The 13,887-nt window shown below is 47.7% G+C and overlaps 2 protein-coding genes across 6 annotated transcripts in view; one reads left to right on the top strand and one right to left on the bottom strand.

Annotated features, from left to right (window-relative positions):
• Positions 1-8: 8 nt before the first annotated feature.
• On the top strand, positions 9-813 carry SERP1 (stress associated endoplasmic reticulum protein 1). The gene is made up of 3 exons (XM_064457796.1): positions 9-244; positions 348-423; positions 550-813. The coding sequence occupies exons 1-3, from the start codon at positions 161-163 to the stop codon at positions 588-590; spliced, it is 201 nt and encodes a 66-aa protein (XP_064313866.1). The 5' UTR covers positions 9-160; the 3' UTR covers positions 591-813.
• Positions 814-9,877: 9,064 nt separating this feature from the next.
• The window catches only part of TSC22D2 (TSC22 domain family member 2), a 33,262-nt gene continuing 29,252 nt past the window's right edge, over positions 9,878-13,887 (bottom strand). For 3 of the 5 annotated variants that reach the window (XM_064457786.1, XM_064457788.1, XM_064457787.1), the window contains 2 exons: positions 12,215-12,266; positions 11,285-11,424 (listed from right to left, as the gene is read on the bottom strand). In XM_064457786.1, the coding sequence (XP_064313856.1) occupies positions 12,226-12,266 (41 nt within the window). In that variant the 3' untranslated portion in view covers positions 11,285-11,424; positions 12,215-12,225. Of the gene's footprint in view, positions 11,425-12,214; positions 12,267-13,887 lie in introns of all 5 variants that reach the window. The other 2 variants (XM_064457784.1, XM_064457785.1) reach the window with 1 other exon arrangement.

Raw genomic sequence — 13,887 nt, 5'->3', positions numbered from 1 at the left:
GGCGGGAGGCGGCCCCGCCCCGCGGGCGGTGCGCGTGTGTTTCCGGCGGGCGGCGCCGCGCGGTGCTGACGCTGGCAGCGGGCGGCGCGCGGAGCCGAGTGAGCGGAGCGGCGGCGGCGGCGGGGGCGGGCCGGGCCGGCCGTCGGTCTGTCGGACCACCATGGTGGCCAAGCAGCGCATCCGCATGGCCAACGAGAAGCACAGCAAGAACATCACGCAGCGCGGGAACGTCGCCAAGACCTCGGTTCGTGGCGGGCCGGGCGGGGTCGGGACCGGGACACTGGGGGCCGGGGCGCGGGACCGGACCGGGAGCGGCGGTGGGGGTGACGGCGGTGCTGTCCCCGCAGAGGACGGCCCCGGAGGAGAAGGCGTCGGTCGGGCCCTGGCTGTTGGCGCTGTTCATCTTCGTGGTTTGCGGATCAGGTAAACGGGTGGAACGGGCGCGGGCGGGCGGAGCAGGCCCCGGTGGCGACGGCGGCGCTGCCTCGGCCCCCGCCGCGGCCCTGCCCGCCTCCCCTGCGAGCGCTCCCCTCTTCTGCTTTCTTGCAGCCATCTTCCAGATCATCCAGAGCATCCGGATGGGCATGTGAGGGGGCCCCCGGCTGCCCCCCGGCGCTGCCATGGGCTGTCCCCCCCGGCCAGCGCCCCGCCAGCCCCGGTTCATCGCAGCAGCTGCCGAGGAGCGGTGCTTGGCCTCGGCCGCGTCACATTCCAGGTCCCTTCACGAGTCATTCCGAGTTTTCTAGCCCGTGCCACAGTGCCTTGAACAGCACCACATGTATAAAGCAATAAAATTATATTGTTGATCTACAATCGTGGACCTACTTATTCAGTGAAGTACACGGTCATGTCCTCTGTAGATATGTCAAACTGTACGCGATGTAGATACTTAGGAATTGACATCTGTTGTAAACCCCGGTTGAGATCCGTTTAAATCTCTGTATAGCTGGAAATGGTTTTATTTAAGTCGGGAGCTAGGATTTTTTATAGTAGCTGGAGTACGAAGCATGTTTATAATGAAGCGGTTGGGCCGTGCAGCGTTCTGTAGCTTACTGAAGTGACTCGTCCTCTGTACGCGTAGAATAGTCCTGCTGCAGCATGTGGCAGTGCGTTAGCACTCAAACGCTTATCACGCCGGCAAACTTTATCCTATAACTCTCGTCCTAATAAATATGAAATGCTTGTTCGTATAGAGTTAGTGGGTGTTACTTAATTAGAAACCAGCATGACCGAGCAGCAGCTGTTTCTGACATAACCCAATGCTGAAGTTTCACAAGCTGCTGAGCGGCTCAGGCCGGAGCTGCTGGCGTAATTACGGAGCCTCTCCTGGCCGCGGGCCGTGACTGTGCTGTAAATACTTTTTGGACAACCTTCAACAAGTGGTGATAGTTCTAAACTTTACAGTGTTGTATAGGAATGTTTCGTGTAGGTACGGGGACCCTGCCTCTCCTGCCCACAGTTCTGCTTTTATGTGCAGCATCTGCAGAGTGTGGCATGTCTTGCAATATATATTTAATCCTATTTAAGGTAAATCCTGCTTTCAACTCGATTTCATCTAATGATGGATGCAGTACTTAACTGCTTCCCTATGGACGATTGCAGCCCCTTCTTAGGGATGTTGAAGGAAAAAAAAAAAGGAAAGAAAAAGCCCTCCTTGCATCAGTAGACGACTGTAACTTGAGATCACAGTGGAAAATGCTGCTATTGATCAGATTTTATTGCTGGTGGCCCAGGCTTTGTGTTGGCCTCTTGGTGTCTGTTGTGGTAAACAAACGCAGTCTGAAATCAGTCTGCTGTTGTATGCAGTTGCTACAGGAATATTTCTTTTTTTCAGGTTTCTTAGCAGAAGACAAATTTAAAATATGGTTACATTACAAGTAATACGAAAAAGTTTCTGTAGAGATTAATTAAATGCCTGTTAGCTGTGAAGGAGCAGATCTTTTGTATGCATTGTCATATTTCCGTATGAAATCATTGGGACTGGTGTAAACCAGCGCGGCCAAGAGCATGCCCCCAGAACCTAGCCATACAAGGTAACGTGCACTCCTTGTTCTTGGACGCTCGTATTTTGTAAGTGGTGGTGGTGGGGGGAAAGTATGTATAATCTCTGATTTTAAATAAAGTTCTTTTCAAATGCGAGGTGTCTTCGTTTTGAGGTTGGCAAAATAGTGCCTTACTGGGTGTTGAAACTAGGCCGCTTCACCCTGAGCACAGCTTAATTAGCTTCTTCCCCCAGAGGAGTCCCTTTGCCACAGGAAACCCCTGTGTTTGGCTGTTAGGGGGTCTGGGCCGTGCTGGTGCCATGGTGCCTCTGAGCTGTTGGCTGCAGGGGCTCCAACCGCTGAAGCGACCCAGTGCTGCACCCCTTCCCCTTAGGACCTGGCCCGTCTCCCCACAGGGGTTAGGCAGGTGGCTGCTCTCCTGTGTGTCTGTTCTCTGGTCCCTGGGGGTTCTGACTAGTTTCTGCTTCTACAGGAGATGTTTACTTTCACAGCATAGTAATGACAGCGCTTACACAGCGTTACGAGGGGCTCTGGTGCCCTGAATGATCACGGTGGTTTTTATTGAACTTTGAAGAACAAATTTGTAAGAAGACTTGCTTGCTTTGGTGCAAATACAGAATGCACTGGTGTTTGTGGTGCTTTGCCCATGAAGTAGCTCAGCGTGCTTTTTCCACTGCTGGCATCACTGGATTCAGAACAGAAGCACATTGTTAGTCATGTGGAAATAAAGGGATGTGCAGCGGCTGCTTTTGTTGTAATTACAGCAAGAACAGCAATCCTTGTCTGACAACCATGGGCCAGCAATGGCCTCTGTCAGATAACAGTTTGGCATATGGTGCCACTTGAAAAGCACTGTCAGACTGAAACCAAAGTGTTCTGGGTGTGCTCTACAATGAAAAGTGGTGACAGAGTAGTTACAGCCAAGAACAGGCAACTGCACAAGGATGAGAAGGATCTGTAGATCACAGCTGCTCTTGTGGTGAGCTGAGCAAACGTGAGCGAGGTGGTTCTGCAGGTGGTGTAATATTAAATAGCAGCAGAACACGGTTAGAAGAGGAGCACAGTGAAGCGCTGTAGGAGTTGCATGATGAGTGGATGCTTTTGTGCCTGGCGGCCAAAGCCCCTGGTGGGGAGGTTCTCTGCTTCCAGGTGTGTTCCCATAGTCCACACAACAAGGGACTCTGCCAGGGCAGAAGAGGGCAGCTTAGTCATTTATTGGGACAAGAAGCAGCAGTGGGTTGTTGAGATCTGAGGCATGCACTGTTCATCTTCAGAAACTGCATTGAGCGGTGTTTGCTCTAAGGTGACAGTTGAGGGGATGTTGATATCCTAGATTATTCCTTCCAGGCAATGGGTCTTTATTTTACAACAGCTTTGTGTTACACTGGAAGAACAACTTGATTTGAGCACATGAAGCTACTACAAAATTTCCTTTGACCAGTAGACTCAATGTGCTCAGAAAGATCCAACTGTGTGTGACACTGTACAACTTAAAAAGACAAAAAAAAGAAAGAGGATAACCCCCTGCTTTGTTTCTAGGCTCGTGTGAGTGGCAGATGCTCTTTGGTGGCCATGTAGCAAGGAGGATGAGCCACCGGCACAGGAGGCTCAGGTTAGGGAACATTTAAACAACCTGGGCATACACAAGTCCACGGGACCTGACAGGGTGCACCCATGGGAGATTTCTGAGGACTGGAAGAAAGCAAATGTCACCTGTCTTTACAAAAGGCAAGGAGGAGGATCTGGGGAACTGCAGGTTGGTCTGCCTCACCTTATCACCCCGAGGTGATAGAGCAAAGCCTCCTGGAAACCACTTCCAGGTACACAGATGACAAGAAGGTGATCGGGAGCAGTCATGGATTTCTAAATGGCAAAATGTGCTCAGTTAACCCGCCAGCCATATGCCGTGAGATGACTGGTTCAGTGGAGCAGGAGACAGCAGCGGATGCTGCTTATCTTCACTTTGGCACAGCTTTCGACACGGCCTCCCATCACAGCCTCGCAGACAAGCTGGTCAAGTAGGGGCTGGGTAAGCGGACAGTGACGGCTGAGCCCCAGCTGAACTGCTGGGCTGCTGGGCTGCAGGGCTGCCGGCAGCGTCGTGAAATCCCACTGGAGGGCCAGTCGCTGGGGTTGGAAAGAGCATTACCAGCAGGTTGAAGTCTCCTTCCCCTCTGCTCAGCACTGCTGAGCACTTCTGAAGTGCTGTGCTCGCTGCTGCTGCTGGGCTCCCCATATAACATGGATGGGGATGCGCTGGAGGCCAGCACAGGGCAGCAAAGTTGATCAGACGTACCAGGGGCTGAGAGAGCTGGAGGAGAGGAGGGAGCCTCAGGGAGATCTGACACGTGACAAGACAAGCAGCAATAGGCACACATCAAACTATGAGAAATTCTATTTAACCATAGGGGGGAAAAATGGCAGCAATGGACACACATTGAAATATGAGAAATTCAATTTAAACATAGGGGGGAAAAACCTCCAACCTTCTTTTACTGTGAGAGTGATCAAAGCCTGGAAGAAGTTGCCAAGGGAAATGGTGGACTCTCCATCCTCAGAGACAGTCACCACCCAACTGGACAGAGGGCCCCTGGCAGCCTGTGGTGCCAGAGCAGGGGCTGGGCCAGGGCATCTCCTGTCGGCCCCAGCTGTGCTCCAACTCTGAACTGCAAATGCTGCAAAGCGCCAGGCTTGTTTCTTTTCAAAAACCTCAGAGGGCAATAGTCAGGTTTATTTCCCCTCTCATGAGCCTGCAACTTCTCATTTCCAGGAACTGACAGAGCACCTTTTATAATATGATGGCCTGCAGCTTTGTCCTGGCAAAGTAATGCAGTAACAGTTTACAGAAATGGTCAGGTTCTTCAGTAGAGCTGAACTCGCTGTCCTGTTGAGGTGCTATTAACCACATGCAACTCACTTTTATCTCAAAGTCTTGTCTCTTTTTTCCTGTGAAGCCTTCTCAAGGCTGGCTGTGAGACTGTGCTTCAGTAACACACATTAGGATTGGCATATGCTTTGCTTCACAAGGCAAGCGGTGCCTCTGCTCCTGCCAAGTCTTTCCTAGCTGTCACTGCACGACTTGAAGTGCAGCTGCAGTCGGTGCAGCACGGTGACTGCAGCCGCCCCTCTGGCATTTTACACCCCACTCAGTATCACACAGCGCAGCACCAGCTGCAGCCAGAACCGCACTGCAAGGTTCCCTTCACCTCCGTGTACGGCACAAACTGAAAAATCATCGACCTATTGCTGATGTGGAAAATGTCTGGTGATAAAACTGATTTTATGAGCTGACATCGACCATGCGCACCCACGCAGCTGTAAGCATACGGGGCATATAGAGCCGACCTGATAGGATCAGATGTTGGACGTTGTCTTAAAGCAGCCGTGAGGGAATCAAACAACTTACAGAAAGAGAATAATCCTACCTTTTGCAACAATTATTACTCGGAAGCTTAAAGGCTGTTACTTGGGCAGTGTAAAAAACCAATTGGTTACCACAGATTGCAGGGAGGGTGGTTAGGAGACACAGTGGCAATCCCCCGGAGCAAAGGAGGGCGAGTGAAGGGTCTGCTCTGACAGCCGAGCAAGGCCCGGCTCAGCGGATCGCAGCCACGGGGAACCGACCTCGGGGCCAGCAGCCCGGGCCGGGGGCCGCGGGGAGGAGACCCCGGTGAACAGGCCCGGCCTCCCGCAAGGCCTCGCCTCCGGCCTGGGCCGGGGGCACCGGGGCGCCGGGCCCACGGGAAGCCGCGGTCCCGCCCGCCCGCTGCGCCGCCCCGCGGCCGGCGGCCGCCATGGCCGGGCAGAGCCGCACCACAGCGGCGCCCGGCGGCCGCGCAGCGCCTGCGGGACCCGGGCCGTGCCGGTAGCCGCCCGCCCGCCCCGTTGGGCCGCACCGCCCCGGCCCCGGCGTCCCCGTCTGCTGCCGGAGGGCCCGTGGAGTCAGCGGCCCCGGCCCGGGCTCCCGCCAGCAGCCGGGAGCGGGCACCGGCGCAGACCGGGCGCCTCGACCCCGCCCGGGCAGCAGCCGCTCCGGTCCGACCTCCCGTTTCGGGGCCGGGCGTTTCACCCTCCTCGCCGGGGCTCTCCGCCCCGCGGCCCGCCCCAGCCCAGCCCCCGAGGGGTGCCCGGTCCCTTGGTCGCCCCTCCAGGGGCGAACTTCTTCCTATTTATCACACAAGTGCTGAGAAAGCAGCAGGCTCACTTCACATTAAATATTAATTTTCCGTTTTTTCGCAGCGCTGCTTTCTGGTTTAACCCCTTGCTGAGCAGAGGCCTGCATCCCCCCGTTGCCCCAGGGGGCTCTGGGGCATTTGAGGCAAGTGGCTCCCCGGCACTCCCCGTTACACCATTCTCTGTGACGCCCCGGTGAAACCGAGATAGTAAATCATTCCCACTAATGGTACAGAATTTGTGGAAAAACACCACCCTCTCTTTGAGCTGGATCCCCCAACACTGGTGCCAGCAAGCTTGGGCTCCTACCCATGAGTTTCAAGCAAAGCCAGTCAGCCAGGGAGGCTCTGGGTGCGCAGCTCTCATCATTAGCTACAAAAGCAGCAGCCTGCTCGAGTCTGGCTCTGACAGGCAAACCAGAGAAGATGCGGCATTACCACCTCAGCCACTGAGCAGCAGAGCCTCACAGCTGGTACCTGGGAAAGAAAGAACTGGTCTACATGCCATGGAAAGACAGAGGACCTGGGATTTTGCCAAGAAAGGAAAAACTCGTGGCCCTTTAAATGAACACAAACTGTCCACACAAAGAAAAGCACCTGTTAGTCACAAAAGCAACATATGACATGGTGTGAGCAGAAATAAATGCCCTGCCATGCTTGATGGGGCTGGGACACACACAGAACAATCAAGGAAAGATGGCTGTGCTGGCTACAGGAACTCGGAACTGCCACATGCATCCCGGTGACTTGCCTTTCTGGGGCATACTAGTAGGAATGCAATAAAATTTGCTCAAACTAAAATTCAAGGGGGCTGATTTGCTACACTATTGCTCAACAGAAATCTTACCTTAGACCACAGAAAGTTGTGAATTTTTTATTGAAGAGCAAAGCTCTTTTTCAGAAAAGACACGCCCCAACTAGCCCAGTAGTTTGTCTCGAACAGTGTAAGTAAGAGATGCTATGAAGGACAGGCAAGTTTAGCCACCCTTTACAGTTCATTTCCCTCCTGCTCCTCACAGCCAGAAGCGTTATGTAGGGATGGTAAGAGGGTATGTACCTTTTCATCAACCCGCTGTCCAAGGATGTGCCTAACCCGTTAGAGAACACCCTGTGGCAACCACCTCCAAAGTTCACTTTCTGTGACACAAAAAACCACGCACTTCCTGTAGGTGAGCTCCGGTGAACATCAGTTCTGTGCTCACCTCACCCGACACCACCTCTGAAGGCTCTCCGAGCTGCTTGTGTCAGCCTTCCCACAGCCTACACCCCTTCAAGCCAGTGTCACAGCCTTCTCAGGCTCTCCTTAAGTACTTCCTCCACATCCTCCATTGTTTTTGTAGCCCTTCCCTGCATGTTCTATCACATCCTCTTTGAGATGCAGGGGCTAATTCAGAGCCACCACAAAGCTAAGTGTCATTGCTTTAAGACCTTTCTGCTCTAGCATGCTTTCTGCCGCAGACACCACCATCGCATTCTCCCTCCCACCTGTGCTAAGCACCCACAGAGCCATAAGGTCAACCCCACTGCAAAACACTACAAGTCCAGTAGCTGAATTACTTCTCTATTTGTTACGCTGAAGCTATGGAATAAGCTATGTTCAAAGACATTACAGATATATGAAACAGCACCGCTTCCCACAGGGGACGGCATCACGTCTTAAGAACCCACTTTCACACACAGCTCCCTAAACAGTCATTTCCCAAAAGAGCACCCAAAAGCAACTAGCTGCCAGCGAGCAGCAGGCACAGCTGCCAGCGCCCCTTTGCAGCGCCAGCCAGACCCCCGAGCGTGGGGACCAATCTCCCTGTCACCCAGCCTCATGCAGTGCAAACGCTGACAGGCCACTGATTGACATGGCTGGTGCCGTCACATGTAAGGACAACAAAGAAGGGCTTTACAGCAGCGGGAAGCTGACTGACACCGTGTGCACAAAGCAGCGGAGCAGCCAATACAGCCTGACAGTAACATGATCTTGTCAACAAGCTTTTCTTCCCCCCCCCCCCCCCCCGAAATCAAACGTTTAATAACATCAAGATGATGATCTTACATTGAGGAACTGCTATTCCTTTCTCTCCCCAGGCAGCAGCCTCAGACTGCCTCCCAGGAAGAGACAGCAGCAATTCAAAGACCCTTGTCTGCCATTTTATAGTGTTCTCGCACAGCAAGCCGAGTTGGCATTTAGAGCTGAATACAACTTACCACTAGGAGAAAACTAAAACCGAAAACCAAAACCAAACCTGATAGGAGTGGAGTGAAGCTAACAAAGGATTTCTAACAGGATCAGTTTAATCTTTGCTTCATCCCATATTTTCAGCAGATTTACTAAATGCTTTTTTCCTTTGGAGAAAAAACCTCTTCAGAACACCTGTGTGTAAGCGGATCCAACGGTCGCTGTGCAGCAGGGCTCACACAAAGACAACTCCACACAACAAGGTCACAAGTGTTACACGAGGGAGAGGAGATGCACAGACCAGCTCCATGGGAACACAGAAGCATTCAGGACTGTCGTCTCATGGGCTTGATTCTCTACTTTTACCATCAGCAGGACATTAACAGCTTCAGTCATGTTTCAAATGTCTCCTTTCTACTTCACTCTTTAAGAATGAATTGACATTTACAGTGTTCCCTCCATAAAAGTTTTAATCAACTACTCATCTGAAGGAATTCTGTTGCCAGAAGTCCCCCAATTTGTCCCTTTTTTACTTAAGCAGCTATATCCTTACTGTATAGCTGGAGTATGCTCTTGATGACACTGCAGGGAAAATACACTTAGCTACTGAAATGTTTTGTTTTCTAATTTGCAAGCAAAGCTGTAGTTTCACTAAAGGATTTACAGCAGCATACATGTGTGCTTATAGCAGGCCAAGAGCACCAATCTATAAGTGAAATGAGGATCATTTTAGTGTATTACTTTATATATATACACACATGGCTTTTTTGAACTGTGCTGTGAACTGATGCTTACCAGGAAGGTGTGATGCTCTAAGTCTCTGGAACATTGGAGAAGGATGGTTCCTTGAGATCTGAAGATACCAAAACATGCAGTTTTCAGTGTTGTTCCTTTTGTTTTGTTTCACCTAACACATAAACCTGACCAGAGTCAGACATATACAAAGATATTGAAGCAAATATTTGCAGGCAACCTGAGAAAACAGGTACATGCTCAAGACTGAACTGGACTGCAGCACCCAGGGATGATGGCGCAGAGCTGCACCCACGGCACCTGCCTGGGAAGGCATGCTGTGCAGCTTGCTCTTGTAGCTGTTTATCAAAAGTAAATTCTTGGTTTTAACACACCAAGACACCAAACTGTTTCAACACCCTGGCACACAGGCAAATATTAATTTATATAGTTCTCAGTGCAAAACAAAAACCAATAGGGTCACTGACAGCATCAGAATTATGCTTTTCAGAGCAGCAGTTATAATTTCCACATTATGCTGTAACTGGCTCACTGAAGTTACCTTTCTCCATTTTGTTAAGAAAAAAAAAGTGCCACTGAGTTTAGTTACACTGTAACAACGTCTACAGCCAAAAAAAAATCCCCAAACCAAAAATGCAGTTTAATTTCAGAAAAATGTGTTAAAATATATATTTATACATCAATTTGACACCATGTTAGTTTACACAAATGATGGTCTCTCTTGAAACTGTATTTATGAAATGTACATTTTTAATTTAAATACTCAGTATACACAGCACTTAATCTGCATGTTGCATTTATTAAATACATTAAAATCTGCAATGTAACAAAACGTTTTCTGCATACGAAATTCAAAACACCATTTTAAATGAACAAAAGATGGCTCACTTCATTTATTTTTTTTTTAACAACTAGTGCATAGCACACTAGCTCAGCTCCACCAACACCGGCTGTTCTTCCTTTTTTATTTGACATTGTTCACAGACTATTACATATTACAATAAGAGTGCTGGATAAAAACATGAGGTACGAAAGTGGTTCAAAGATTATAGGTCATGCAGATCATGCTAGACAGGAAAGAAAGTTGTGAATGAGAAAACACTAAATAAAAATACATAAAGAAGTGCATTATAAAATAAAAAAAACCTCAATTACACAGCTTTGCTTCTTTGGTTACAAAGTAGGTTGAACAATTTCACAGCTTTTTATTCCCACCCAGAAAAAAAAAAAAATTATACGAAATGTCAAAAAGCAGAGGAATCATGGCAATTTCTCTCTATTAGAAAGTAGAAACAGAAATGAGCAAAGTTTTCTTCATCAAAATAGCCCATCAATTATTTATTATATCACAATAACTGGTGACTACCTGTACAGATGCACTATGGTCTTCATACTTACACTCTATACAAAATTTACATTCAAGCTGGATCTCTACTACCGTAAATAAATACCAAAGGTAAATTGCCATTAGTGTTAGAAATATGCCAGGATTCTTTTGTTCAATTATTGCCTAAACATTTTATCTATTAAACGCAATCCCATCTATCATTTTACTGATACATACATTTATTTAAAAAAAAAAATTAAAAAAGTTCTGTGACATTGTTCATGTACATTATGAAAATAGCAGCCCTGTAATAAATAAAACAAATAAATGAAACTAATGTAGGCAATTGTTACCTATATTGAAAGAACAGTGGCTCTTAAGATGAATTGTTACTTCTTACCAGATAGCAAGGCTCAAAGTAATCCACGGGAAATGGAAACCCTGGAGAGCCACCAAAGCTTTTAAAGACCTCACTCCTGCACACCAAGCAAATGCATTCTTTGCATTAATAACTCCTTCTACGACTTCCCTTGTGCACTGATGACATAACGGACACCAACTGCACTTCATGACATACCAGTGAGGGACAGCTCTTGTAGAATGATTGTCTAATACTGAAAAGGCCAAACACACAACAGAAGCATGGCTACTCGCTTTCATATAAAGTGGAAAGAACATCAGTGGCACACAAGGACAGACTGCTCTCAGGTTTTTGTTTTCAAAGGAGGCAAGAAAGCTTTACGCTGAGGAGACATTCGGCTGCTGTGGAGGTTGCGTTGGCTGCGGAGGCTGTGCTATCACTGTTTGCGCTTGTGAAGTGCTACTAGGATTGGCCTGTTGGGTTGAAAGTTGGGATAACTGATCGTTGTTTGAAAGAGATTTTAACAGTGCATTTTCTCGTTCAAGTAAAGAGTTTCTTTCAACTAATTCTTTTATTTGTTCCTTCAGGACTTCCACTTCTTCTCTTACTGCATACATCAAATGGCTTTTCACTAGATCCTGTGAAGAACAAGTTAACAGTTACACCAGGTGAAAAAACAGTTTCATCCTACTCCAGCCCAAGGATTTACTATTTTACTGCTTTCACTGATGTTAGTGGTAAGCCCAGAAAAATAAAGCACTCGTCACTAAAAATATATGACCAAATTAGCCTTCAAGAGCAAATAACCTATCCCTTTTATTCACTGCAAAGTGGTCCTTACATCAAAAGCTTTGTTTCCAGCATTCAGCATTAAGTTCTAGTCACCTCGGTTATGCCAAAGACAAGGACTAGAGAATTACGTTCCAGCTACTCAGAATAAAAGTATCAGCTCTGAAGCTTTGACCTGGAGGTAGGAGTCGAAGTTACACAATCCCAGGCACTGAGGTGTATGAGAACCAAGAAATAAGAAAGCCTTTAAATCAGCAGAGGCAAAAACCAAACAGATATAACTGAAGCTGAACAAAATGTCAAGGATGGCATAGCATAAGTGACAATTAAGAAAAACTAGTCAAATCTCTAAAGTAAGAGACTTAAATGTGCTATTTGTTTTCAGCACCCCTTTAAGTTCAATCAGCTTGTTCACAGAAATTAATAGAAAAATCGTTTAAGAACATTTCTGGGTCAACCGTAAAGGCAATCATGGTTTGTGGTCATCTCATAGTTGATACAGAGAATCCTTTTTTCAAAGGATGGTCTCAGTCTGACCCAGCAGAAGGGATGTTACAGACTCAGAAACACAAGGCAGCTGGAAACTTACACTCAAGGATGAACCACTGATCCTATTAGAAATAACAACTTTTTACTTACCATTGCCTGTTCTATTTTGTTGTCAATGGCAACAACGCTTGCACCAGATGCACTGTAAATGTAAGAAGAAAACTCTGTGAGCATTACTGTATCATTCAGTTAAAACTATGTACCCACTGGCACCTGCAGGACTCCCAGAGCATGCTTTCACTGGAAGGCTAAAGCTTCAGGTTCAAGAATTCAGTACACAATCATGGGGTGTCCCCCCACATGCTGTATTTCCCAGCACAGTTAGAGCTCTCTTAAGACACACTGCTCCTTCAGTTTATAATTCATCAGGTTATGCATATGACACCCATAACCAGAAAAATGCATTAGAATAAACAATAAATGGACTGCTTTGATTCCTTGCCTCATTTTTCAGCTTTCTTCACAGGGAAAAACAGGGATTCATGGGATATTCATGAGGTCCTTACCTCTAGTTTTATTTCTGCTAAATTGCTTATATAAAGCATTGGAGAAAAAAAAACTGTTATAATATTTGTTCTCTGACTTTACTTGAATACTACTTTCCAGTTTAAAAGTTCCTAGAACAGCACTGTGTTTACAACTTTGCAGCCGAGTGGCAGTAGTCAACAGAAGAGTAAGACATGACCGAAGCCCTGAACTCCACAAGCGCACTTACTTGCTTTCAGTAAATTCTCACTGGATCACGTTTAATATCTAAGAAATAAACTGCAGTTGGCTGGTTACAGTTAGGGTCGGTCTTGTTCCAAAGACATACTAGTGCAAAACAGTCCACCAAAACATCTCAGTCATCACTATTAGAATGTGAATTTACTGTGCGAACCAAGATGTTAAACTACACCTTTAAATCCTGGGTTACGACAATCCAAGCCTTAATATTTCTGGTCTCATTTCACGTCACAATACAGGAACACAAGCCAGTCACTCACTTGTAACCCTCTGGAGCCGGAGTTTCGGGGGACGGGAGGTGTCCCTGTTCCCTCATAGGCTCTGACCTCTCCATTTGGAGAGGAGCTGTAGCTTGCCCCAGGAGGTCAGACAGGGCACCCTGCACCACCGGCTACAGCGAACGACACCCCCACAGCAGCCACAGAACGCTCCACCCACACACAGGCTCTGTCAGTCCCGCACTCTCCACGTCTGCCCTGCCATACTAGGTCTCAGTGGTCCGATTTTACTCCACACCTCCGCGTCTGGCATAAGACAGCAGTTCTTGGACTATTTACCAGGCCTGCCAGTGATAACTACTGATAGTGTTCCCCAGTGATGGAAGTTGCTATCAGCAGTGTGCAGCCTTGTTTCAAAAAAGTTGACATATGGGGAAAAATGCAAGGTTTGCAGTAATGCTTGGAAACTCGCTTCCCTGAAAATATATAACACTCACTGAAACCAACCGTCAAAAAAAACTACATAAGGCTTTTAAAAATGAGTATTGGCAACATGCTCAGCAGTGCTCATTACATACGTGAAGCAAAGCTCAACTATTGAATGACACTATTTAGAGAGATCCACTTTAAAAAGTCTCACAAGAATTGTCAGTACCTACCACCAAGCATTTACAAGTAGAGGGAATCAACTTTTCAGACTGAGGGGGTAACAGCCTCTATTTCTAAACTGAAGAAATTGCTAAATGCCCATTTAACAAGAAAATCGTTCCAGAGTCCTACTGCCTTCCAAGCCTCTTTCAAGCCATATTCATGGTAAAC

Source organism: Phalacrocorax carbo, chromosome 7 (genome assembly GCF_963921805.1).
Source record: "Phalacrocorax carbo chromosome 7, bPhaCar2.1, whole genome shotgun sequence".
Classification (NCBI taxonomy): Eukaryota; Metazoa; Chordata; class Aves; order Suliformes; family Phalacrocoracidae; genus Phalacrocorax; species Phalacrocorax carbo.
This window is presented reverse-complemented; position numbering and strand designations above follow the sequence as displayed.